General features: G+C 37.5%; 3 protein-coding genes across 5 annotated transcripts; all 3 read left to right on the top strand.

Moving 5' to 3' along the window:
• The first annotated feature begins 165 nt into the window (after window positions 1-165).
• LOC121948178 lies at window positions 166-6,445 on the top strand. 2 transcript variants are annotated; one of them, XM_042493481.1, is made up of 10 exons: window positions 166-311; window positions 447-489; window positions 1,924-2,072; window positions 2,590-2,722; window positions 2,843-3,109; window positions 3,200-3,481; window positions 3,583-3,734; window positions 3,815-3,931; window positions 5,370-5,414; window positions 5,605-6,445. In XM_042493481.1, the coding sequence occupies exons 2-10, from the start codon at window positions 450-452 to the stop codon at window positions 5,773-5,775; spliced, it is 1,356 nt and encodes a 451-aa protein (XP_042349415.1). In that variant the 5' UTR covers window positions 166-311; window positions 447-449; the 3' UTR covers window positions 5,776-6,445. The 2 variants fall into 2 exon arrangements, with proteins under 2 accessions (XP_042349415.1, XP_042349416.1); XM_042493482.1 differs by lacking the exon at window positions 447-489 and having other exon boundaries at window positions 167-311; window positions 5,605-6,444.
• Window positions 6,446-7,284: 839 nt separating this feature from the next.
• Window positions 7,285-12,900, top strand: LOC121948018. Its single transcript, XM_042493248.1, has 9 exons — window positions 7,285-7,402; window positions 7,531-7,573; window positions 8,735-8,880; window positions 9,039-9,171; window positions 9,293-9,565; window positions 9,663-9,965; window positions 10,065-10,243; window positions 10,656-10,772; window positions 10,929-12,900. Exons 2-9 carry the CDS (start codon window positions 7,534-7,536, stop codon window positions 11,094-11,096), a joined length of 1,359 nt encoding a protein of 452 aa, XP_042349182.1. The 5' UTR covers window positions 7,285-7,402; window positions 7,531-7,533; the 3' UTR covers window positions 11,097-12,900.
• Window positions 12,901-14,321: 1,421 nt separating this feature from the next.
• Window positions 14,322-22,661, top strand: LOC121948078. 2 transcript variants are annotated; one of them, XM_042493340.1, is made up of 9 exons: window positions 14,322-14,525; window positions 15,981-16,250; window positions 17,499-17,795; window positions 19,410-19,715; window positions 19,974-20,140; window positions 20,250-20,348; window positions 20,464-20,508; window positions 21,113-21,157; window positions 22,267-22,661. In XM_042493340.1, exons 1-9 carry the CDS (start codon window positions 14,486-14,488, stop codon window positions 22,582-22,584), a joined length of 1,587 nt encoding a protein of 528 aa, XP_042349274.1. In that variant the 5' UTR covers window positions 14,322-14,485; the 3' UTR covers window positions 22,585-22,661. The 2 variants fall into 2 exon arrangements, with proteins under 2 accessions (XP_042349274.1, XP_042349275.1); XM_042493341.1 differs by lacking the exon at window positions 21,113-21,157.
• Window positions 22,662-25,390: the final 2,729 nt, after the last annotated feature.

Genomic DNA, 25,390 nt, shown 5'->3' with positions numbered 1-25,390 from the left:
AAGAGTGATTTTGCCTATTTGAAGTGTTACAGTTTGTTTGTTTGTTTGGAGGATTTGTAGTCGCCTGGAGGGGTTAGAGCAGCTAGAGTTCATGATAATAATAATAACAATAAATTCCATGTAATGTATTTTAATCATATAGTGATGTTTTTGTTGGGAACCAACGCCTGATAGGTACATTTTGCGCACGCATGGCGTAGTTCTGACGGCGCAAACTGAGTGTGCACGAAGCCTCGCCCAGTCCAGGCTTTTCTCTACAAAACACAACACAACTCGACTGTAACACGGGACGAACTTAACGTTACTTTGCAGTAAGTAGACAACGTATTGCCTATTAACTTTTTTAAAACCTTGTGCTTGGCTTTCAGTTTTGTGCTCTGCGTGATCGTATTAAAAGTTAACACAGCATTGTAGGTTAAAAAAAAGAAAGTCTCCTCTCTCTGCAGGACATGATATTGTTGTACGCAACTGTTCTCTGCGTCTTGTTTGGTGAGTATAAATCATGCAGTCTCATAGAAGCAATGCTACGATGCAGATTTAACCATTTTGACACTTAACCAACAGTTTTTTTCTTTCTTTCATAAGTGAAGTCTCGGCTCCACTCCACACAGTCTAAATGTGGGCACTGTACTGAAAGAAGTATGCCAATCATGTTAACTGAGCCAACTGAGTTTGAGGAAACCGCACTGCACAATATGCTCTGTGAATATAGCCTGTGTGGTTTTATAACAGTACAAAGTTGTATAGCTGGATCCAACAGGTATATCAGATCCAACAGGAAAAATCCAGCCATCCCAACTTCTGTTTTAGTTCTAAATAGAGTAACATTGTTATACACGAAGTACTTTTAATGTACTTGTTTTGCTTTCCATATACAAAAGTACATAATACTCAGTTGAATGAAAAATGAAAAAAACTTAATAGTTTATTTCATCTTATTAATAGTTGTCAGTGTTGAGAAGGTAACTTTTGAAATGTAATTGATAACAGATTACTAGTTACCCTGTTAAAAATGTAGTAAGTTACATAACTAATTGCATTGGCAGAGTAATGTTACTTGTTACATTTAATTACTTTCTGATTACTTTTCTAACAAACGATTTCTAACGTAAAGTTTTTATTGAAAATGTCTTTTTTCATATGAAATCCTTTTGAAATTGCCAACATTTTGATTAGTAATGTAATTACATATTCACATACATAATTACTCATTTAATGGCATATTTTGTCTCAGTAACTGTAACTGATTACATTTACTTTTATGTAAAATATTTGAAATTTAATTACAGTTAGCTACTCCCAAATATTGATAGTTGTATCATATGAGGATTTGCTGTGGCTGGTGGGTGGTGTTACATTTTGGCCCAACTGTTTCCAACATGGGGGTTGTGTCACAAACATTCTCATGTTACAGCTAAACAGTACACTAAAACTTGGTAATGACAACATTTGAGTAGAGAAATAGGCAATGCAGTAACCGAATCTTGATTAATATTTCATCAGTACTGCCGAGTCCACAAGCAGTGATTGAGATAATTGACAGCTGCATTAGAGATGCCTTGACTCTCATTTTTTTCAACGATGGGGTCATATGTGTAAATAAACTGTGGTAAACCTTCCTCCATCTTGCCAGCACCAACATCTCCCCTCTCATCTTTGAGCTCAAATGATTGTCGCCGCCTCTAACACTGCATGGATGTGTAAAGTGAACAGGATTCAGCATTGGAGGCAGAGCCCCCTTCATTCTTATGAAAGTTGCTAAGTGCGGCACAAATCAAAAAAAGTTCATCTGCCACATAGAAAAGTACAGATGATTGCATAGATATCCCAGTTTTATAACAAGACCATCCTTCCAGAAATGTAACACCTCATTAATATGCCCTCCCACCTATCTGTTCTTCACTTGTATCTCTCTCATCGAAGGTTCATCGTCTGGTGTTCAAGATGAACAGGTGTGCTATGGCAGTAATGTAAGAATACCATCTGATTATACACCACCTCTTTTCTATGGTCAGTTGTACCTCACACCGAGTAATGGGGAACCCAGAAGGCTATTGATGGATAAGGGGGAGGTAAGCAGCTTTTGGCACTATCATTTATATCAGTGGTTCCCAGCCTTTTTCCTCAAGGGTTTTCCTGATATTTAAACAAATATATATAATACTGTGTCTTTCAATCATTCATACTTAATAGACTTATTTTTTTTTGACCAATTCAGTGTTTTTTCCTCTCTGGTACTTGGCCAATGTTCCATCAGCTCTACTCGTTTTGACTGCCTACTTTTTAAATGCAGGACAAGGCTGTTAAGCAGAGGGTGAAAGCTCTGTGAATATACTGTAGCTTGTGTTCAGGTCTTCAGTGGCATGCCCTTATGCCCTTATGTTATGAAGTTTATATATATATATATATTCAGTCAATCTTAACTTTAAAAGTTAGGACCCCCAGGTTGGGAACCACTGATATATACTATCACTAATATCACAATGACATCCATGCATTGCAGCATCTGGAATATGACAAAAAAACAGGTTTTAAATGAACTCAGTCAACTGTCCTGAATAAATGTATTTGTGTTGTCCTCCAATTCAGGCAAAAGACCCACGCCTGAAAGTTTCATATTCCTCAACTGATTTAAGAGACTTGACAACAAAAGATGATGGATTTATTTCCATTTCATATAATGATGGTAGACTGTACAACATCATCAGACTGAAAATTTTGGGTGAGAATATTACAGTATACTGTATATTGAAATGATCTTTTCCATCAAAAAACATTTGTGAAAATAGATATTTCCATATGTGCAATAAGTCTACCCTGTTTTTATTTTGTTTTTTCCCAGATTGTTCTAAATTGAAAACAAAGTATTACGGGGATACATTCTACCTTAATATTCCTAGCGAGGCTGAATTCCTGGAGTTCACTCACACTGACAGTGTGGACCAGCCAAATGTCCTGTGGAATCGCAGCGACCCTCAGATCAGTGATGGAGTCAGAGGGCGGGGGAAGCGCTGGGAGATTGCAAAAGTCAATCAGGGAGACGGGGGCTACTACAACTTCAGAAGAAAAGACAACACTTTGCTGTCCAGGATACAGCTCGTAGTAAAAGGTGATGTCAGGCACTTCATAAAAGCTGCATGTGAGATTTTCAACTGCTCCATATCTAAATACATATTCAATATTCTCCATGTCCACACAGAGGACCATACAACCATTAGTCGAAAGTTGAACGAGCGACTCTTCATTCAAAATCCTTCAGTCGATGTCCAGTGGACTGTGACTTTTCAACCTGAGGGGAAAGATTTACCCAAAACAGTGATGAAAGCAGGCCGTGTGGTAGGGGAAGATTTTAAAAGGAGGATTCGAGTGTTGGGTGGTGGCATTGAGATTGATTCTGTGGAAAGCACAGACGCTGGCACCTTTCACTTCAGAGACCCGCAAGGTCACCTGGCCATGACTGTGGATGTGCTGATAGCAAATGGTGAGCAGCAGCGCATTATTTTTGGAAAAATGTGAGAGCAAACAGTGACAGATCATGATTCTAATTAACCTAACCCCCTTCCTCTTCTTCTGCTCCCACAGGCCCCATTCCTATTTATGTTTATATTGCTATCGCTGTTGGGATAATATTTGCGCTGCTTGTCTGCTGTTGTTGTGTGGGAAAGTGCTGTTGTAAAAATGGCTCCTCTAAAAGGGACCAGTCTGCAGTGCTGCAGAATGCTGTGTATTACCACGTAAGCACTTCAAAAAATGGACATTCAACTATTTAATATGTGTTGCTATTTTTATTTAAATATTCTCGTTAAATTTGCAGGATTTTGATCAACCTGCACGCTCAAATCAGTCTCCTGCACCTGCTCCAGATTACTCTTATCACCCATTGAATTCTCTTGCTTCAAGAGATCCTCCAGCTGCCTCTCTTGAGCCATCGGTAAGTGTTATGCAAAGGTTTTCAAATGAGCAAGAAATACTAACCATTAATCAGTTATTCATGGAGAATATTAATTTTGCTGATCTACAGTTTCTCTGTTTGACTTTTTGAAGATATTATCTCCATCATTGTGTCCATTGAAAATTAATGATCATCCAGTGGCAGTTGTTTGTACATCAATGGGTACATTGCAAACAGGAACTGGTAATAGCTAATTCTACATACTTTTTGTGGTTTCAATTTACCAATATGCCAAAATGTATGCAAATATAGGCCAAAAAAAACAAGGTTCAAGTTGTAGCCCACAACATAACACACTGAATCCATGCTGGCATACATTCCCCAAAGCATTATAAAATCCCCAATGACTTTTTCTCACTTACAACCCAGTGAATATCCATGTGACATCCCCTCACACACAAACATACAGAATTCCCATTAATGCATTTAACATCATTTTGAGCATGTTTAAGATTTTATGATTAATAGGTTATTTACAGTTAATGGGTTTTGGGCCAACAAAATTAAAAAAATTAACCGAAATTGATATCCACACTTTTCTGTTCTGTGTCAGTCCATCTCAGAGGAGCTCAGGCGCAGGGAAAAGGTGGTGTCTCTGGATGTTGTTGATTTATGGTTTTCACTTTGCACAGTAGAGTCTGAACTTACATTTGTAGATGCAGCAACAAACTGTTTACAGATAATAGTTTTCCAAAGATGCAGTGCTGCCCGAGGGGTCAGAGGCCAGAAATGTATTCATTTGGTTTTCAGCCTTGCCCCTTTTGTGCAGAGTTTTCTCCAGATTCTCTGAATCATCTCATGATATTATGTATTGTAGATGATGAAAATAAATTGTTTGCAATTGTGCATTGAGAAACATTGTTCTCAAACTGTTGGACTATTTACAGTTTTTTTTATAAAGCAGTGAACACTGCACCATCCTAGTTTGGAAAAAACTGAGCTGTTGCACCTTTCACACTGATACTATCACGTTACCAGTTAACCTGTTCAGCTGTAAAATGTTCCAGACAGGTGATTTTTGAGCTTTCCACTGTTTTCCCAGTATTTTGTTGCCCCTGTCCTAACTTTTTTAAAAACATGTTGCATACATGAAATTCTAAATAAGTGTATATCTACAAATACAACCTACAAATATATCAGTTTGAACATCAAATATCTTGTCTTTGCACTGCATTCCGTTGAATATAGGTCAAAACGGATTTGTAAATCACTGCATTTTGTTTTCATGACCGTTTACACAGCATTTGATGGTGCCAATTTGCCAAAACGTGTAAAAATAGACCCTAAAAAATTGAGTCCATGGCACTGAATCCATGCTGACATTCTACTTTCTGTTTCTATTCCCCAAAGCATTATAAAATTGATGTAATATGTTCTCCTTTTTTTTTGACTTGCATGCTTTTGTTTTAAATTTCAGATGCACAACCCACTGAATATCCATGTGCGCTCCCCTCAGCCTGAGGTACACACACAAACATACAGAATTCCCCCTAAATGCAGTAAATGTTGCTTTTTAATCTTAACAAACAACAAGCGGGTCCTCATTCTAGGACTGATGTTTGACTCTTCAAAGGCAGGTTCTTTTCTTACATCGAACTTACTGACGCTGTTTCATTAACACACACATTTGCTTTATTCACTTTTCTCTCCAGGTAGCTCCTCTAGGAGGGCAGGGGGCCGATCCTGCTCCTTCATTCGGCTCCAGTTTTCTCTCCTTAGACCATGAGCCAAAGTTTGATCTGAAAATGTCCTCTGTTTCCCCCCTCAGTTCAGACTTAACTCTCTGTGATGTTTACACCTCAGATAAGCTCAACTTTCTGTAAGGAGCACACAGAAAACTCAGGCAATTCGTACTTGCATTGTACTTCTTGAGTAGTGGGAACACAGCCATTAAAGCCCTTGATTGTATTGTGTGATATGCACACATGGAAAATTAAGATTCTGCAAAACTGCAATGTGGTGGTGATTGATGCACAAGATAAGGACCATGTAGAGAAACAGGAAGTTATTCACACTATCTTGACAGGTGACCGGACTTATCGCAGGTTAAAATGTGGGATGTCGTCTTTCTTTTAAATACAAACGCAAAGAATGTAGTCAACTCAAAGAAGTTTGAGACTGGTGCTCTGGTAAGTCTGGATAACTAACTCGGTATGTATAATGTACATTTTGCCTTTTTCCTGCTGCCGAGGATATCATAGGTTGGAGAGATTATACCACAGTGAGGTCCGAAATTGATTATCTGCAGCACATTTTAGAAATCGAGGAGTCAAACTGAGCTCATCACTCATGGAGATCAATGAACTTCACTCAGCAATTTAAGCCACTTTTATCAGCTTTACTTCTATAGTATTTTTATATGGTTTATGGTGTATGATGTTTTTCAAACAGTTATATGCCTTTAGCCTCATATATCAGAGTATCTGTGTGGTTTTATTGTTACATGATGAGAAATTATATATGATATTTTTATTTGTTTTATGCTTTGTAAAAATGAGAGTAAAATAAAAATGATATCAGAGTAAAACTAAAAAGACCGTTCATGGCTCTCTCTCATGCCTCTGCCAACCAGTCAAGTTAGAGTTTACGTCCATGTCTGTCCACTCATATGTAGCCGTGACAGTGGAAAATGGCTCAAATACGAATGTTGCTGCAAAGAAGCTACACATTTGGAAACATGGATGCTATTATTATACTGTAATACAGTGTAATGATAATAATAATAAAACTTTATTTGTAGAGCACTTTTCAAGCGAAAGCACAAAGTGCTGTCCAAAAGAGAAACACAAAATCTGTGATTATGAACATATGCATAAATGTACACACATATACATGTACACACAAAGACATATACATAAGTAGGCAACAATTCAATAAGAGGAAACATTAATAATAATAAATGAAAGACAACAGTAAGATTATAAAAGTCCACACCATACTATGAAAGCGAGCTATGTTCTGAGATGGTGTCTTACCCTGAAAATCTCTGACTGACACAGCCCTACTTTCATTTAAATATCACTGCAGGCTGACTGTAGCTGAAGTGGTCATACACACTATAGACCAGATGTCCCTGACCTCTTTGATATGTGACCCCTGTTATTTTGTCATAATTATTTGTCATAAGATTTTGTTATTTTGTCATAAGATGTCCAACTAAAGAGTGCGTTTACCTTTAATTACCTTTAATTTGAGGGATTTGAGGTAAAAGAAGCCAGATTTCACAAGAAAGAAGAAATAAAAAAAGAGAAATCATTCAATGCATGTAGTCACATTGTGACCTTTGTTAAGGACCACCGCCTGGTATGCGCAGTTTGCGCATATATGGCGCAGTTATGACGCAGACAGAGTGTGAGGGAAGCCTCGCCCAAGTCCACATTTCCTGCTGGACGAGAAACCTGCAAGTAACAACAAGCTTGTGACACGGGGGGAATTAAACGTTACTTTGCAGTAAGTTATTACATGCCAGCTTTTCAAATTTTCCGAGTATAGTGCTCGCTGTTTTTAGAGAAACGACATTGTTCTATTACCAATTAAAATTTTATTAATTCATGAAAAAAAAACATCTCTCTCTGCAGGACATGCTGTTGTTATTCGGGACTGTTTTCTGCGCTTGGTTTGGTGAGAATAAATCATACAGCATCACAGAGGAAATACGATGCAGTTTTAACCCATTTGACATTTAACTAACAACTTTTTTCTTTATTCAAAAAAGTCTCGGCTCCACACAGTGTATAAGAGGCCTCTATACTGATACAATTATGCCAATTAGGTTATTTAAACTGTTGCAACTAAAGCAACTGCAGTGTAAAATATGTTTTGGGTTTGTTCTGTGAATATGTGACTGCTGAAATCAAATTCAACAGGTAAAAAAGCCTCTACCGCCCCCCTTTTTATTTTACTTGGTGAAACTTTGTTATTTTGTCTTAATTTTCAGTGCATTTATTTTTGCTCTCAGTTTGGAAATATGCATAGTACGTACTCCAACACAAACCTACACAACACTAAGCTATTTCCCCTCTGATTATGCAAACTTTTTAATTAATTATCAGAAAAAGTTTTGGACAATCATTTGATTAAATTGAATAAATTCTTTTGAATTAAACAAAAACAAACATTTACAAAATGATTACGCTTTAATAGATTTAAATCAATTTCTTCTCCTTACATCTAACCTTATTGATTTACTTCTTTATGTACTACTTTAATTTTGGATGTCCTTAGGTGATTTAAGGGTGAACAGATTTTTGTTCAAAGTATTTAAAAACTGGGACAACCCAGCGTGGATATTGAGGGTGTATCTTTGTTTCATTACTTTTTAATTGTGGCTTGATTTGTTCTGATTTTCTAAAGCTCCAGAATGATTCTTGTGACATAACAGTAGATACTGATTGACTGACTGAAAAGTGTCCTCAAAAAATGATGGCTTACATCTGTTATTTTTTAAATGGCCCCAAAACGTGGGTTATGTGGTGACATTTGATGGGAAACGTGAAGTGTGTAAGGGTGCCATGTTGCCACTGTGGAGTAGGTTAATCAACATGCCTGATAAAGACTTACCAAACACCTTTTCTATTATGATTTTTCAAATGATTATTCTTGGGTATGGTGCATGACACTTACAAAAATAGATTACCTGTTACCGTATATTCACACATCTACAACATGTAATTTAAATTTCTCACTTTGTGTTTTTCACATGTCATCAGATAATTTGTTACAGATTTATCTTAATATTCGCTCCCAGCAATCTCTTTTTCACTTGTGTCTTTCTCAATAAAGGTTCATGTGCTGGTTTTCAAACTAAACAGGTGTGCTATGGCAAAGATTTTAAACTTCCAATGTCCTATGCACCACCTCTTTTCGATGGTCCGCTGTATTTCACACCGAATGGGAAATCCACGAGGTTAATGATGGATAAGGGGGAGGTAAGTTGCTTTGGCGCTGTCATTTAAATGATCGTCAATACCACTCTGACAGTCATACGTTGCAACATCAACAATATGACAGAAGAACAAACCACGTGTTAATTGAACAGAATTGACTCTCTTGTGAGTAAATGTATTTATGTTGTCCTCCAATTCAGGCAAAAGACCCACGCTTCAGAGTTTCTGTTATCTCTGCTGTGTTCAAAGATTTGACAGAAAGGGATAATGGATTTTTTTCCGTTTCACATGACGACGATACACTTCATGATGTCATCAAACTGGTAATTTTAGGTGAGAGCATTGTTGCATTTAATGACTATTCCATCAGAAAACTTTTATTGGAAATATTTTTTCTTTAGAAAACGTGCAGTAAGTCTACCCTGTTTATTTCTGGTATGTGTTTTTTTTTCAGATTGTTCTGAAGAGGTGCTATGGAATTACGGGGATAGGTTCGTGTGCAGTATTTCTAGAGAGGCTGAATTTTTGGAGTTCATACCCTTACACAGTAGCAACCAGCCAACTGTGCTGTGGAATCGCACCAACCCTCAGATCAGTGAGGAAGGCAGAGGGCGGTTTAAGCGTAATCGCTGGGAGATCCTAAATGTCAATCAGGGAGACATAGGCCACTACAACGTCAGAAGAAAAGACAACACTTTGCTGTTTAGGATATATCTCACAGTACAAGGTAATGTCAGGCACTTTATAAAAGCTGCATGTGAGTTTTGAGACTGTTACGTATTTAATAACATGTTGTTACAGAGTGTTCTCTTTATGTCACACAGAGCACTTTAAGCAGCTTGTTGCAACCGTGAACGAGCAGGTCTTTTTAAATCATCCTTCAGTCAATGCCCCGTGGAAGATAACTTTTCATCCTGAAACACAACTGTTTCAGAAAACAGAATTTGTAGAAAGGGGTCATCTGAAAGAATATCATTGGGGCTCACCACCTTGGATTTATGAAAGGAGGATTACGGTTATAGCTGACGGCATAGAGATTTATCCTGTGACAAGAGCAGATGCTGGCCGTTATGAGTTCACAGATATGCAAGGTCACCTAGCCATGGTTGTGGAATTGACGGTAGATGGTAAGCAACAGCACATTATTTTATGGAAAAAATGAATGAACAAACTTTGACTGATCATGATTATAATTAACATAACCCCATTGTCTTCTTCTCTTGTAGAGCCAGATCATACTTTGGTTTATGTTGGTATTGGTGTGGGGACAATATTTGCAGTGATTGTCTGCTGTTGCTGTGTGAGAAAGTGCTGTTGTAAAAACAGCTCCTCTAAAAGGGACCAGTCTGCTCCTCAGACTGCAGCCGCACCTGCACCTGCACCTACACCTGCTGTGTACTACCATGTAAGTACTTCTTCACTAGCAAGGACCACACCTCAATCGGAATTAATTTTAACAATTTATTGACGTGAATGTAGATTTGGTATAAACATTGATGTTGAATTATTGGAATGGATGGTTGAGTGCGGTGTGGGAATCCGCTGTGGCTCCCGGACACGACAGACCCCCTAGGACCCTACGGGGAGAAGGAGGAACAGGAAAGACATCGAGGGAGGGGGGGGGGGGTGCAGAATAACGAGAACGAAAGGGGGAGATCGGGTTAGGAGGATATTTAAGCCGGAAGAGGCGTGGTTGAGGTGCGGTAGAGGTGTGGTCCTGCTCCTGAAACTCTGCTATATAGCTTCACCTAAAATGGACATTCAACTGTTTATAAAATGTTGCTATTTTAACTTCATTTTCTTCCTTCCAATTGCAGGATGTGAATCAACCTGGAGCTCCAAGTTATTCTGCAGTACCTGCTGGGGATTACTCTAACCAGCCAGCGAATTCTTGTGTTCCTACAGAACCTACAGCCACCTCTCTTGAGCTATCGGTAAGCGTTATAAAATGGGTTTTCAGACACAGTAGCAACAGTCTTCATTCAAGGATTGATTTTTGGTCCTTCAAAAGCGGCTGTTTTCTGTCTTTGATGTCTCAAGCAGTGTTTCATTAACACTCATTTATTCATCTTTTTCACTTTTCTCTCCAGGTTGCCCCTCTAGGAGGGCAGGGAGCGGATCCTGCTCCTTCATTCTGCTCCGATTTTCTCTCCTCAGACCCTGTGCCAAGATTTGATCTGAAATTGCCCTCTGCTCCCCCACTCAGTTCAGACTCCATCAGTGATGTTTACAACTCGGATAAACTCAACTTTTTGTAAGGAAAATTCAAATGATGCAGAATTGCATTCACCATTGTACCTCATGACGAGCGGGAACACAGCTATTTTAGACCTTGATTGAAATGTTTGATATACACACGTGAAGTTAAGTTACAGCCAAACTGCAAAGTGGCGGTGATAGGTATATGGGATAAAGACCATGTAGAGGAACAAGATATTATTCACACAGTTTTACACGACCAGACTTAACTTTATGCAGATATTATGCACATTTGATTTTTTTTTCCTTTATCAAATTTTCAGTGTGATCTTAGATCTTAATACTTGACATTGTCAATCTCAATGATTACCTCAGTCCTTGTTTTTACCATGAATCTTAATTTTTTCTATGGGATGTCCTCTTTGAGGCCAGCACTCTCGTGACCCTTGAAAACTCACAGCAGTACAGGGAAGAAGTATTAACAAGACATAAATCATTGAGGTTCATTAACTACGAATGGTGAAGGCATTTTTTTAGCAGGTAATGAATAACAAAGCCATGTAATTAAGAACAAACATACATGTATGTGCTTTAAATTCAGGTAGTACTGATGCATAATGTACTCTTTGCCTTTTCTTGCTGCCAATGATATCATCAGTAGGAGAGGTGATATCACAATGAGGTCTGAAAGTGACTATTTGCAGCAAATGTTTAGAGATTTAGGACGCAAACTGACCTTTAACACTTAGGGAGATCAACGAATTACACTCAGCAATTTAAGCCACTGTTGCCAGCTTTACTTATGTTTTTATATGTTTGTTTCAAACAATTTTAACGTGGCTTATGCCTTATATAGCAGAGTTTCTCTGTGTTTTTTATCATTACATTGTGAAAAATCTGGATAATTTTACATTTTTGCTGTGAAATGAAAGTACTCTACCTCGAATAACGTTTATAGCGTTTTGTGTTTTATCAGATTTTGTCATTATGTTGCACAAGATAATAATTTGTGCGCGCAAGTTATTATATCCACTTTTTGGATCTTGCATATGAACACACCGCAGACTAAGTTTAGCTAAAACATGCATCTAATTCTTGATATGTAGTTTTACACAGGTAGAATTTTGAGTGTATGGACATTTACTTAAAAGTATTTTTGCATTGTGGCACTGCTACATTTACTTGAGTAAAATAATATGAATCATTATAAGCATTTGTAGTAGTGCAAACATATATTGAGTATATATGATATTGTGGTGATATGCTGTATATTTCTAGGTTTATTAGGCCTACTTCCTCACAAAGGCTGACATTTATAGGGAGATTTAGATAAAAACACAAAATAATCAAATGATCCTAAAATGAAGATGCATGTTCAAATTAGAAAAATAATTGTAATAATTGTAACTGTTACGCTCACACTTTTTTTCTTGTGTGTATGTACAAATTTTGTTTAAGTGGGAGCTTCTTTTCCATAAGCTCTTCCTGTGGCTTTGAGAAATTTCCCGATCAGCAGGTCATGAAATCTGTGTGAAAATCTTTTCGATGATACAAATATTTGTCTCAATTGTAAGTGAAGATGTGTGACTGTACTTTGACTTCTCCTGGTTTTTGAAAGCCAAATAAATTGTCTCACTTGACTGTTACATCTCAGAGGAAAACTGTATTTAGCTACTTTTGTATGTAGTGTATTAGATTTAATCTGAACCACAACATTTTGCATCAGCAGACCACAGCAACCACAATATTTTTCTTAGTATGACAATAGAAACATAAATAAAGGCAAAAAAGTATTGACACTAGAAAAAAGTGGTGATGCAAAAACAACCTGTATTAATAAAATAATCATGGAAATATACTTATATCTCAAGGCACCGAGTAAATTTTGTGACTTCATTCTCATTAGATGTACTGTAGGTGTATAGATGTCACAAACACATTTAAGGAGGCTACTTCCCCAAAGAAAAGACACCAAAAAGGATGGGTAAAGGATGAGTAAATCATGCTAGCATGTTTTCACTCAGCAAGGATCACATGAAATGAGAAAAGAAGATCTACAGAAGAATAAATATTGGAAAGCAATACAGAATGCCTGAGAGCGTTACTGTATTTTATTCTATTATGTTTTAATATTTCTAATGTTCAGCTGATGCCTGACTTTTTTGTTTTCGTTCACATTTAGACATTTCAACCAAGAATTTGGTGAATATCACCAGAAGACAAAAGGAATGTTTGATGCTCAAATTTTCAGAGGGGAGGACCCCTCATTTCCAATGTTTTAGTCTTGTCTGTCTCTCATTGTGCTGTGTTCGATATTGTTATTTCTTGAAACTTCATTCATTCACTAAATTTAGGTGTGTATGTGTGTTTGTGAAGAGCTTTATAACAGTGGGTTTTAAAAAGTGCCCTATAAATACAGCTTTCCTTACTTTCTTACTTTACGTAATGTAAACTAAAACACAAAATTTAGGCATCGGATGACAATTCAAAAATATTAAAATATAATGAATATGATGCAGTAAGGTATTTATTCTTCTGTAGATCAACTTTTCTCATTTCAGGCAGAGTGAAAACATGCTGCCTTTAATTTTCTTTGTGTCTTTTCTTTGGGGAATGAGCCAAAATGTGTTTGTGGCACCTATACATATTGATGATTAAGGTGTTTTTTTTAATAGGTCATTGTGCAATGACTTTAGTGGTCCAGCCCCTAAATTAAAATGAGTTTGACCCCACTGACCTACACCCCTGCTGTAGCATATGACTGTAGCCTACTGCAGCAGTAACGTAAGATGGTTATCCATCTGTAGTGTCACCAGCATCATTCAATGATTTACCACACTGACAGTGAGTACTGTGCATACCTTATGTGCCGAAAATCTATGTACACAAAACAGTTTTCCTGCATTTTCTGTTATTCTTTTTCCCATTATGTAACAAAATGATACGCTTGACAGAATGGCTTCACGTGCGAATCAGACACTGGAAATATTTTGATTTAAACGTCAATATCCCAATTCCTCACTCAAAAAATCCAACAATCTCCGTTTGCTTCACATATTTGAGACTCTTGAACTCTCAGAGATAGTATTTAACTTTTTTTCAGTAATTAAAGAGCCTTTATAAGCACGTCCGCTGGGCTCACGGGCTAAATGTCTATAGCCATGCTAATACGCGAGGGGCGAGTTCATGGACTGTCAGGTTGTGTTATTTCCGACGGTACTTAAACGCCTCATGCCTCCATCCATAGCAACGCCCTTTTGGGTTGGACTTCCTGGAAACACATCCATGGTTGGGCCTGACGACACTGCGGAATATGTACACTTGACAATTGCTTTAGTATTGTGAATATATTGCAATGTTTTTCATTATTTGACCTTGATTAAGTTCAAACTGGTCGGCGGCGGTTGAACCTGGACTCTGGTTTGCGGGTTTTAAAGTGCGGCAGACGATGTTAGCGTTATTGTTGCTGGGTGTCTTTGTTTGTATCGGTGAGTGTAAAAATTACCGTTAACGTTTATCCCGCTTTAGCGAAACTGTTTGCCACGTTGCCCTTCTGAGTATTAAAACTAAGTAATTAACATCATGTATGTGGTACTCAATAAGTGGTGGGAAGTAACTAAATAGGCTACATTCACTCGAGTACTGCACGTGCAATTAAATCAGAATCAGGATCAGAATCAGAAAAAGATTTATTGCCAGGTATAGTTAACACAATACGAGGAATTTGTTCTGGTGGGTTGGTGCAACATAAATATTGAAAAAGAAAACAGATAAAATAGAAGATACAAATATAAAATATAAAAAGTACGAGTCTTACAGTGCAAAACAAAACAAGTAACACAAGTAACAGTGTAACAGTGCAAGAAACAGAACCATGGAGTTAAAGTTATATACAAGAATGTTTGGAGTGCAAGATATATATTGATATTTACATTGAAATTGGTTAAGCTGTTTATACTCGAGTATTTCCAATTAATGCTACTTCACACTGCTCGACTACATTTCAGAGGACATTATTGTACTTTTTACTTCAATATAATTATTTAACAGCTATGATCACTAGTTGCTTTGATTTTAAATACACAACTGCATTGTTGTAGGTTAAATGTGCTCAAAAAAGCATGTACAGTTGTAATTTGTCTTGCAGCACTAGGTGAGACCTTATCATATTTTGTGTCTTGTATTATTTTCTAATTGTGTTTTTGTCTCATTAGATTTTTTTATCTCGTATATTGTAATATATTTGCACTCAAGTTATAATATCCACTCCTGGGATCTTGGAAGGCCCATAACTGAACACTTAAGTTTAGCTAAAACATTTGTCGAAAAGCACCTATTTGTGCTTTTACTCAAGCAGAATTTTGATTGCATGGACTTTAACTTTAAATGAGTATTTATTCATTTATTGCATTGAGGTATTGCAAAGTTTTTTTCGATTGAAAAATCAGAATAGGAATTATGATAAACATTTGTACTTCCTAAAATCCATAGCTTGTACATAGTAGCCTAATATTAGGTTGATATTCTGTGTATGTCCAGGTTTATTAGGCCTACTTCCCAGGGAGAGGTCCCAGGACACCATATAATCACATAGGTTACAATACAATATTGCGATTTTAAATGTGTTACGATTTGCTGACTACTGCAATATATTGCAATTTATTACCTTTTTTCAACTAATAATGATGTTCTCAACAGAAAACTAAGATAAGATAGAGTTTTCAGTCTGTTCAACTGATTCTGTCATTTTTATTGCAGCAAAATGTATTACATTTTTTAAAAAAGAATTGATTTGATATTATTCTAGTAATTTACATATTTAAAAAATATATATATATTTAGTGTCCCTGTAAGATGAGATATTGCTGCACAAAATGTTTGAATAAAAACATGGTGGGACTATGGTACATTTCTAACATCTCTGTTGGCCTTTCTCTCACTAGGCTTCTCACATGGCAATTATCAGCTATATGGGCGCACCCACAGACTTGTGCTGCCCATACCAACTCGCTCCATCGAGTTTACCCCGATGGACGGCTCAGGTGTGACGGTCGTGTGGAAATGGGGTGACTCCCTATTCAGTAAAGACAAGAGGCGTGAAATGGGTGGTATCTTCTATGAAATACATAATGTAACTCAGAGAGACAGTGGTCGCTACGTCATGAGAGACAGAGACCTAAACGAACTTTCCACCCAAACCCTTGAGGTAAAAGGTGAAGATTCTTCTTGGTACTCAGTTTATTTTATTTACTATTCTGACACATATTTTTGTCACAACACCATGGCTGTTACACTCTAGTCTTGGTTATTTGGTTTTAGGCATTTAAGTGGAATTTTACTGTAGGTTAGTATGATATCATGGTTCCATGGCCAATCGGGCCAAGGTAATACTGGGTTTATCAAAATCATCAGTCGAAAATGCATGATGGTCAAGCTAGAAAGAACATAGCCTTAAAGTATTAATACTCAGTATTGTAATGACTCATTGTCAAAAAGCTAAATACAAGTGTTATTTTTTTTTTAACAAGGTATTAATTCAGTAACACAGTCACTCACAGTTGGAGGACATTATTTCAAGGAAATACATTGTAACATGAACATAACATAACGTAAACATAACTTACATCATGAACATAATGTAAATGTTTCCTCATTGAAATCCACTCTAACTGACATGAATTTAAAGGAACTGCTCTACATTTTGGGAAATTTGATTATTGGCTTTCTTGCTGAGGGTAGGGTTGAAAGATTGATAACACTCTCATGTCTATACAGTAAACATTAAGATATAGGAGTTGGTTTAGCTTAGCACAAAAACTGGAAACAGCAGGAGAAGCTGGCCTGATAACAGAATTGGACTACCGACAAGTTGAATTTAAAGGGTAGATTATGTGCCAAACACGCAAAACTGACATCGAAGAACCAGCAACAACAAAAGCTGACTGATGAGTTGCCTCCTGTCACCCGTGTCTCAGCTAAAAAGTTGCATATGAACACACCGCAAACACTACAGCTGCCAGCCAATACAAGAGCGACCTGCACCTCCGTAAGAGGAAATAACTTTCCTTACCATGGCTGAAAAAAAGCAGACAAGGGCCAGCTTGTGCCAACAGTTTAGGACAAACTGCATAAACTAGGATATGAGACACTCACCATCGGCCTCTCATAGACGAGGAGGAATGTGTAAGACACAGCCAAGCTTTTTCCCCTTGTTTCCAGATTTTATGCTAAGCTAAGGTTACAATCTGCTTGCAGTAGCTACATATTCATCATACACACATGAGAGTAGTATCAATCCTAACCAAAATATGGGATTTATACCATTGAGCAGTTCACAGCTGCGATGCTATGTGAAAGACTAACTAGAAACTTCCACCAAAAACCAAGACTATACTGGAACATAGTTTGATAATCTTTAACATGTTACTGTAATATCCTCTGTCTTGTGCGTCCTGTCTCAGCAAACACAAGGACCTATGAACGCACACCAGGTGAACGCCTCAGGATCACTTTTGACCTGGAACCGAGATCCTGCAACATATACTTCTTCCCAAAAAGTGACCATCAAGAGTCAACTATTGACATTGTCCGCGAAGGCCAGTTGCAGAGGGGTTTGGATGAATATAATTGCAGAGGGTTTGATCTGTTAAAGCCATGTGGGATTTCAAACGAGGACCTCCAAATGTCATGCAGCGGACGCTTTGAGGTCAGAGATGGGAATAGCGACACGGCCTTAGAGGTGTCACTGGAAATGAGGTGTAAGTAATCTGTGTTTTTTTTTTAATAAGTGTCAGATAACTGTGTTATTGAATTATCACCTTGTCTTAAAAGCCTTATATTTAGCTTTATGTGTATAAATGTCAGTGTTCAAGGTTAAGTCTCAACAATCTCTTGTTTTATAAAGTGAATACTTCAGAATCGACTTGTTAACTCAAATATCTTTCCCGCTTAAGTGTTTGAAGTTTGATCTTTCGCAGAATACTGTGGCTGTGGTCAGCTTGGATTCCCCTTGTTACTGTCAAAAAGCATCAGAGAGCCATTAGAAACCGCTTCTGCTGCATAATCTGCTTTTTTGCATTTTACACTAATGCTCACTCATTGACCAGTCTGACAAAACAGCCTTCACTTTGGCTTACAGTCTGAATTTTTTGTAGTTTACTAATTGGATCCCAGGTGCATCAATCTAACAGGATTTCTTCAGTAAGGGACAATTAGAGGAAGTTGATGTATTGAAACCAATGCTACCAAGATAGAAGGAGTGTATGTAGCCATATTTTAGAGGAAATATTTTGGAACACACGAGCAATTAATTGTAACTGACACTGATATAAAGGTCCAGTGTTTAGGATCTGTCGGCATTTAGCAGTGAGGTTGCAGATTGCAACCCACTGAACGCCACTCTGCTCAGCCCTCCCTCTTTAAGGGTGTAAGAGAACAGGTGTGGGGGGCTGTTAATGTAAAATACGTAAATAGCCCCCTTTAGAGTCACTGTTTGGGTTTCCTATTCTGGGCCACCGTAGTAACACGATAGGCTCCCTGGAAGAGGGCCACTTTCCTGTGTAGATTTGACAAGTTCATTCTAAGGTAACAAAAACACATTAATTTTCAATTAATTTTCATTTTAAGTGATTGCACACTAATGTTGATAACATTGTTACAAATATTAGATTCAGTTTCTGCCAATAGACTCCCCTAAATCCTATACAACGGATCTTTAAAGGAACAGTTCCATGCATAAGGGTGATTTGATTTTTTGCTTTCTTGCTGAGGCTTAATTAAAAAGATTAATAACTCCCTGATTTTATACAATAAACACAAGGCACAGGAGACACTGGAAGAAAGGAAATGGGCCAGAAGCTAGCTTGTCTAAAAGTAACAAAAGCTGCCTCAAGACAAGTGGCAAGGAAAAGGATAGCCATTTCCCATTGTTTTCAGATTTTGTAGCATAAAAGGAAAAAGGGTACACTTGGTCAATAAACTAGGTGTTGTTGCTCTTCAAGGACAGGGCAAATAGTTGAATAAAAATAAAAACAACTGTCCAGCTTACTTAATGTAGAAGTCCATGGTATAGATTGGTAGTCTGAAAAAGCATCTTAAATACTCTGATTGAAAGTAAAAGTCCTTTTTTAATTAATGGATGAGCAACATGTTTTGACTTAAGCAGTCTACATCAGGGTATATCAACGGTGATATTTCCTCTTAGCTGTCTGAAGGAAAACGAGTTACAGAATTTCCTAAAATGTAAAACTGCTACTTTAAGCTGATCACAGCTGCTATGCTTTGCAAAAGATCAAACCAGAAACTTGCACCAAGAACTAACACTGTACAGGAAAAGTGTTTGGTACTCTGGTCTTGTGTATCCTGTCTTCCAGCTACCATAAGGACCTATGAACGAAAATCTGGTGAAAGCATCAACTTAACTTTTGATTTGGAGGAGAAGGCCTGCAACATTTACTTCGTCCCAGAAAGCGACAGTGAACCAAGAGAGTCAGAGGTCGTTGTGATCGTTCGTTCTGGCAGGATGCAGTGGTTGCTTAATGATTTCATTTGTAAAGGGTTTAAGCCGTTAAAGCCATGTGGGATCTCAAACGAGGACCTCCAAACGTCATGCAATGGACGCTTTGTTGTCAGAGATCTCAATGGCGACAAAGCCTTTGAGGTGGCACTAGAAATGGAGTGTAAGTAACCTCTTTGTTTTTTAATAAGTGTCAGATGACTGTGTTATTGAATAACCTATTTGCAATTATTCAGCTTTGTGATGACATCTTTATTTTTGATGTCTGAGAAGGATTTACGGTAATACAAATTAAAGAAAAGTAGGATTTCCTCAAAATTGAGGAAATTGAGAGACTGGAATCAAATTGCCTCATTAATAAGTTATCAAGATTGTTGGCGATGCATTTTCTTCCTGTCAACTAATGAAGATATTGTTTCAGCACCAGCTTTTGAGCCATCTAAACTTAGTATTGGCATTGGTATCTTCCTCGCCACACTTTTCTGCTGCTGCGTGAAGCGCTGCTGCTGTGGTGGGAGCTCCGACAAAGAGGACGGAGCTGCCACCATAGAGACTGCTGCTGTTGAATCTGATGGGCATGACCAACAGGTACACACGTTCTGTGTTAACGCTGCTTTATCTGTGTGTGCAGTACTGCATAGTTAAAGGACCTGCCGTCATGCTTACCCATTGCGTTTCTGTTTGACTCAAACTTCAGAATGACAGGGGGCCTTTTAGAGCGAGGCCAGACCTACTCAACAAGCACTTGGGGACACCATCTCCCGTCCTCTCAAGTTGTCAGGCGACTCGCCCTCTGGTTAGTGTGTGTTGCATTTCATAGAGAGAACTGCTTTTGTAGGCTCAACACCTTAAGTAGTTTTGTTTAACATCTTGCCACCATCACTAATATGTTTTGTTGCTTCACTCTGCAGATACACAACGATCCTACTTTGGATATGCCGCCAGCTTACTCTGCGGTAAAGAAATACTTGATATATAAAAGTAGAGTTGTATTTTTCAATGTCTATTTGAAGATCACATTATAATACACATAAATGCATTTCCCAAAATGTTTGCTGGATAGAATGAAGACTATATTTTGCATCTGACGAAATCAAAATACAAAACCTTTGCGCACCTGATAGTTGGATGAACGCTGTTCTTGTTCACACATTTCTTATTATTGCATTGTAGCAGACAGTGTGCAGGAGTTCTTTGTTCTATCAATCTAAATGAGTCCCATTTTAATTTCATAGAGTTTCTTTACCATGAATGGTTTACTGGTGCTAATGATCAAGTGATGCTAGAACTTGATGCTATGTAGATAATCAATAGGATGCATCATAAGCTAAATGTATTATTAGAAAATCAGTATTTCCCCTTTTAAACAAAATTTTGGTTGACAGATGGTAAATGGATTGCATTTGTACAGCCTTTCTAGTCTTCTTACAACGCAAGGCGCTTTTCTGGTTAGTGTGTTGCATTTCATAGAGAGAACTGCTTTTGTAGGCTCAACACCTTAAGTAGTTTTGTTTAAGATCTTCCCACCATCACTAATATGTTTGTTGCTTCACTTTGCAGATACCCATGGATCCTACTTTGGATGTGCCGCCAGCTTACTCTGCGGTAAAAAAAAATACTTGATATATAAAAGTAGAGTTGTATTTTTCAGCGTCTATTTAAAGATCACATTGGGTTTTTTTTTGTAGCTGTGTAGTTGCAGCTATTGCAAAATTTTCACTTGTTTAGTAGCTTTCTAGCGTGTTGTTTGTGCTTCTCATTGTGTCATTAAGGCTTACAAACACATTGGGTGCATATCCATCCTCAAAACACATAGATGGATTTCTCCATGTTTACTGGCTTGTAGTCTTCCCTGCTTTTGCTGGTGCAGTTCTATTTCTCTTGATGCTTGACCATCACCGATCAACTGGATAATAGTAAACTATTGGCATCAGTGTGTATTGTGTCAAGTATGTGCACACAAGCACTTGTGCTTCCCTGTGTGTGTGCACAAGGACAAATATTATTTATTAGATTTCTGATGTTATTTGGCCCAGCTGTACATGTTGCAAAATATGATTTAAAAATGCTAAACATCAAGTTACCTATTGATACAATAAATACATTAATTAGCTTTTGTTGAGCTCTTGGGGTTTTCATATTTATCATGGAATTAGTTTTTTCTGAACACCTTAAGGACTTCTCAGCCATGTTGGCTGAAGATATAATTTTTTTCAACTACTTTTACATTCTACAATAACACTTTATAAAAAAATACTATAATAGGGTTGTAAACCACCCATAAACATTTTGATGGCCATTGTAAAGTTGCAAGTGATGATTAGAATACCTTGTTAAGATTGAGTTTTTTCAAGGTTTACAAATCATTTGGTAGTCATTAATATAGGAAACATGCTGATATGATATGTGCAACAATTAATTGTTAAGATAACAATTAATAATTTTTAAAACTAGTTTGATTATCTGTAAATTTAAAATTGCCATATATATATATATATATATATATATATATGGTTTGTGCTAATGTAACAACATATCTGCCTCATAATTTGACATGAGTATTCTTCATGTGGCACAGGTGAAACAACAGATTGTGATATCTGTATTTTATAATTAGTTCAGACAGTTTTGCATCACTTTGAGCCTGCTTGTGAAACTTTGAAATGCTTTGAAACGTTTGTGACACACTGACATGTCTGTCTTTTTCTCACCAGATCTCAACTCCAAGAGCTCCAAGATCTCCGGTGGCTCTGGCGGCCCCGGAAGCCCCGGTGGCTCCGATAGCTCCGGAGGCTCCGATGGCTCCGATGGCTCCGGTGGCTCCGATAGCTCCGGAGGCTCCGATGGCTCCGATGGCTCCGGAGGCTCCGGTGGCTCTGATGGCTCCGGTGGCTCCAGCTTCTTTCTCAACTGTCCTGGTCCCCTCTGACCCTGCGCCACAGTTTGAAGCGATGGGGATGACCTTCCCCTCTGCTCTCAGTTCAGACTCACCTTACAGTGGTGTTTATAGCTCAGACAAACTAAACTTCTGAAAGCCTTTATGTTAAAGATACACTAAAATGCATTTCTTGTAAATGCATTCATTTGTGTGACTTGAAAGGGATTAGCTTGACATTTTGGGAAATGCATTTATTCACCAGTTACTGCTGGTTTTCTGGCAACTGATCCCAAACCAAGAAACAATCCAGCTCTTGACCCTTTGGTAAATGATCAATTTTACACTTTTTAAAAATGGATTAAACAAACAAAATATAATTTGTTAATTTAGAGGTACTGAAAGTTGAATTTAGTTTTTTCTGTACAGAGCCAGGCCACCTGTTTCACCCAGTTTCTAGTGTTTATACAAAGCAAAGCTAAACTGCTGCTGGCAGTAGCTTCATATTTACCATGCAGACATGAGAGTGTTGTCAATTCCTCTCATTTAAGTGTCAGCAGAAAATGAATAAATGCATTTCCCAAAATGTTTGCTGGATAGAATGAAGACTATATTTTGCATCTGACGAAATCAAAATGCAAAACCTTTGCGCACCTGATAGTTGGATGAACACTGTTCTTGTTCACACATTTCTTATTATTGCATTGTAGCAGACAGTGTGCAGGAGTTCTTTGTTCTATCAATCTAAATGAGTCCCATTTTAATTTCATAGAGCTGAGCAAGAGACTTTGTACCCAAAGATCACAAGTTCAAAACCACAGGTGAAAAGGAGCTTTTAACCCATTCAGAATCCAGTTACGTTCCAAATAGAGAAAAAGATATTGTATGGTGGACTTCCTCTCTAAAAGCCCTTCAAAAACAGTTACCAAAAAAAAAAGACAAAAACACAGAAACCACTTCAACGTAACACTGACGAATGTTCTTCTCAGGCATTTTCAACAAAAACATGAGTTTATTTACCATGAATGGTTTACTGGTGCTAATGATTAAGTGATGCTAGAACTTGATGCTGTGTAGATAATCAATAGGATGCATCATAAGCTTAGTGTAATATTAGAAAATCAGTATTTCCCCTTTTAAACAAAATTTTGGTTGACAGATGGTAAATGGATTGCATTTGTACAGCCTTTCTAGTCTTCTTACAACGCAAGGCGCTTTTACACTAAATGTCACATTTACCCATTCACACACACACATGCAGAAGCTACCATGCATGGTGCCACCTGCCACTCAGTAACCAATCTCTCTCTCTCTCAATCACACACACACACACACACACACACACACACACACACACACACACACACACACACACACACACACAGAGAGAGAGAAGGCGCAGCACCTGTTGACTAGAAGAGCAGGGAATTGACCAGCTGATCTTCTGATAAGTTGGATGATTGGATGACCCGCTCTAGGTAGAGCAGGTCAGCTGTAAATCTTTTATATGATTTTTGACATGTATAAGTAATATAATATCATATGTTTACACTAAACACAGTTTAAGCTGATGTATTTTAAAATCTGATTTATAGACTGAAACATGGCATCAGCTTCCTCCTTTCCTCACGGTCAAACATGCTTGATAAGGGGGTGTGGCTTTGCTGCAGTCCATCATAGATGATGTGGAATACTGATTGGCTCATAGATATCCCATCAAATAAGTCTGTACATTTGGATGGACTCAGATGACGAGTAGTCTGAACAGGTTACATAAAAAAGCATATTCTCCAAATTGAGGGTTCCTGCATTATTTACATTTAACTCCTACCTCATTGAGCTTACTCTAAGAGCTCATTAGTTTCTTATAGTACTGAGTAAATATTTCCTGCAGTCCTGTCAGAGACACATCTTATTCATAGCAGACCGGCTAGACTGTGGTCATTTTCAGGAAAGACAAAAACATCAAATGGCCTAATCACTGCAAAGCTCTTTGTATTTAAAGGTGGTAACAAGTTGTACCGTGTTGTACTTGGGTTATTTGCACATTTTCTTGGCATTATGCATTGATTTCAGCTTGTAGCTTTGGTGCATTTAACCCTGCAATATCTGATACTTGCATGATACAGTTAAGTGTGGATTCTGAATTAGAACTAACTTCAAATATATATTAGATGTTTACAAATATTGCTACTAGTACTACTACTACTGATACTAGCTGATGTATTTCTTTTGCTCAGGTGAGTCTCTGTTTCATTCTCTATCTCTCTTTCTCTCTGTCACACACTCACACACACACACACACACACACACACACACACACACACACACACACATCTGTTGGTGTTGAAGTTATAGTGCCTGTTGGATACATGTAACTAACAAAAGTAGCCTTTTCACAAGCACCACTTGCCTTTTCCTCATACTTTCAGTGACATACTAACACTTCTATGCTGCATTTATGTCAACATTGTACCATACTTGCATTATTTAAAAAGACTAACTTAACATAAATCAGTACATGTGGGATTTTTACACACATATGCGATTAACTTGGACTACAGCTGCAAAATGCTTCTTTCTGCAGGTCTCTGTTTTACCAGTCTCATTCTCAAATGTGCACTTAACACAACTCAGGAGCCATATTTCAGAGCTTTAATAATTATTGATCTTATATTGTTGTCCTTTTTATTTTTTTTTATTGTGAATTTTTGAACATTTGTAATGTACATCATAGTTTGTAGTTCAAATATGTACATTTGTGTAAATATGGTTTTACTAACTGGAGCCTTCTTATGAACATATGTTGTCAAATATCTATGTATGTCTAAAAAAGTAAGTGTTTGTAGTGTTGTGTATTTAGACTTTGTGTCAGGGGCATTAAATCTAATACTCACCCAACTATGTTTTTTCTTCCTCTGTCTCCATGTCTTCACATACAACTTGATTTATTGTAGTTGTCT

This window comes from Plectropomus leopardus, chromosome 9 (genome assembly GCF_008729295.1).
Source record: "Plectropomus leopardus isolate mb chromosome 9, YSFRI_Pleo_2.0, whole genome shotgun sequence".
Lineage (NCBI taxonomy): Eukaryota > Metazoa > Chordata > Actinopteri > Perciformes > Serranidae > Plectropomus > Plectropomus leopardus.
The sequence above is the reverse complement of the archived record's forward strand: the minus strand, read 5'-3'. Positions and strand labels throughout refer to the sequence as shown.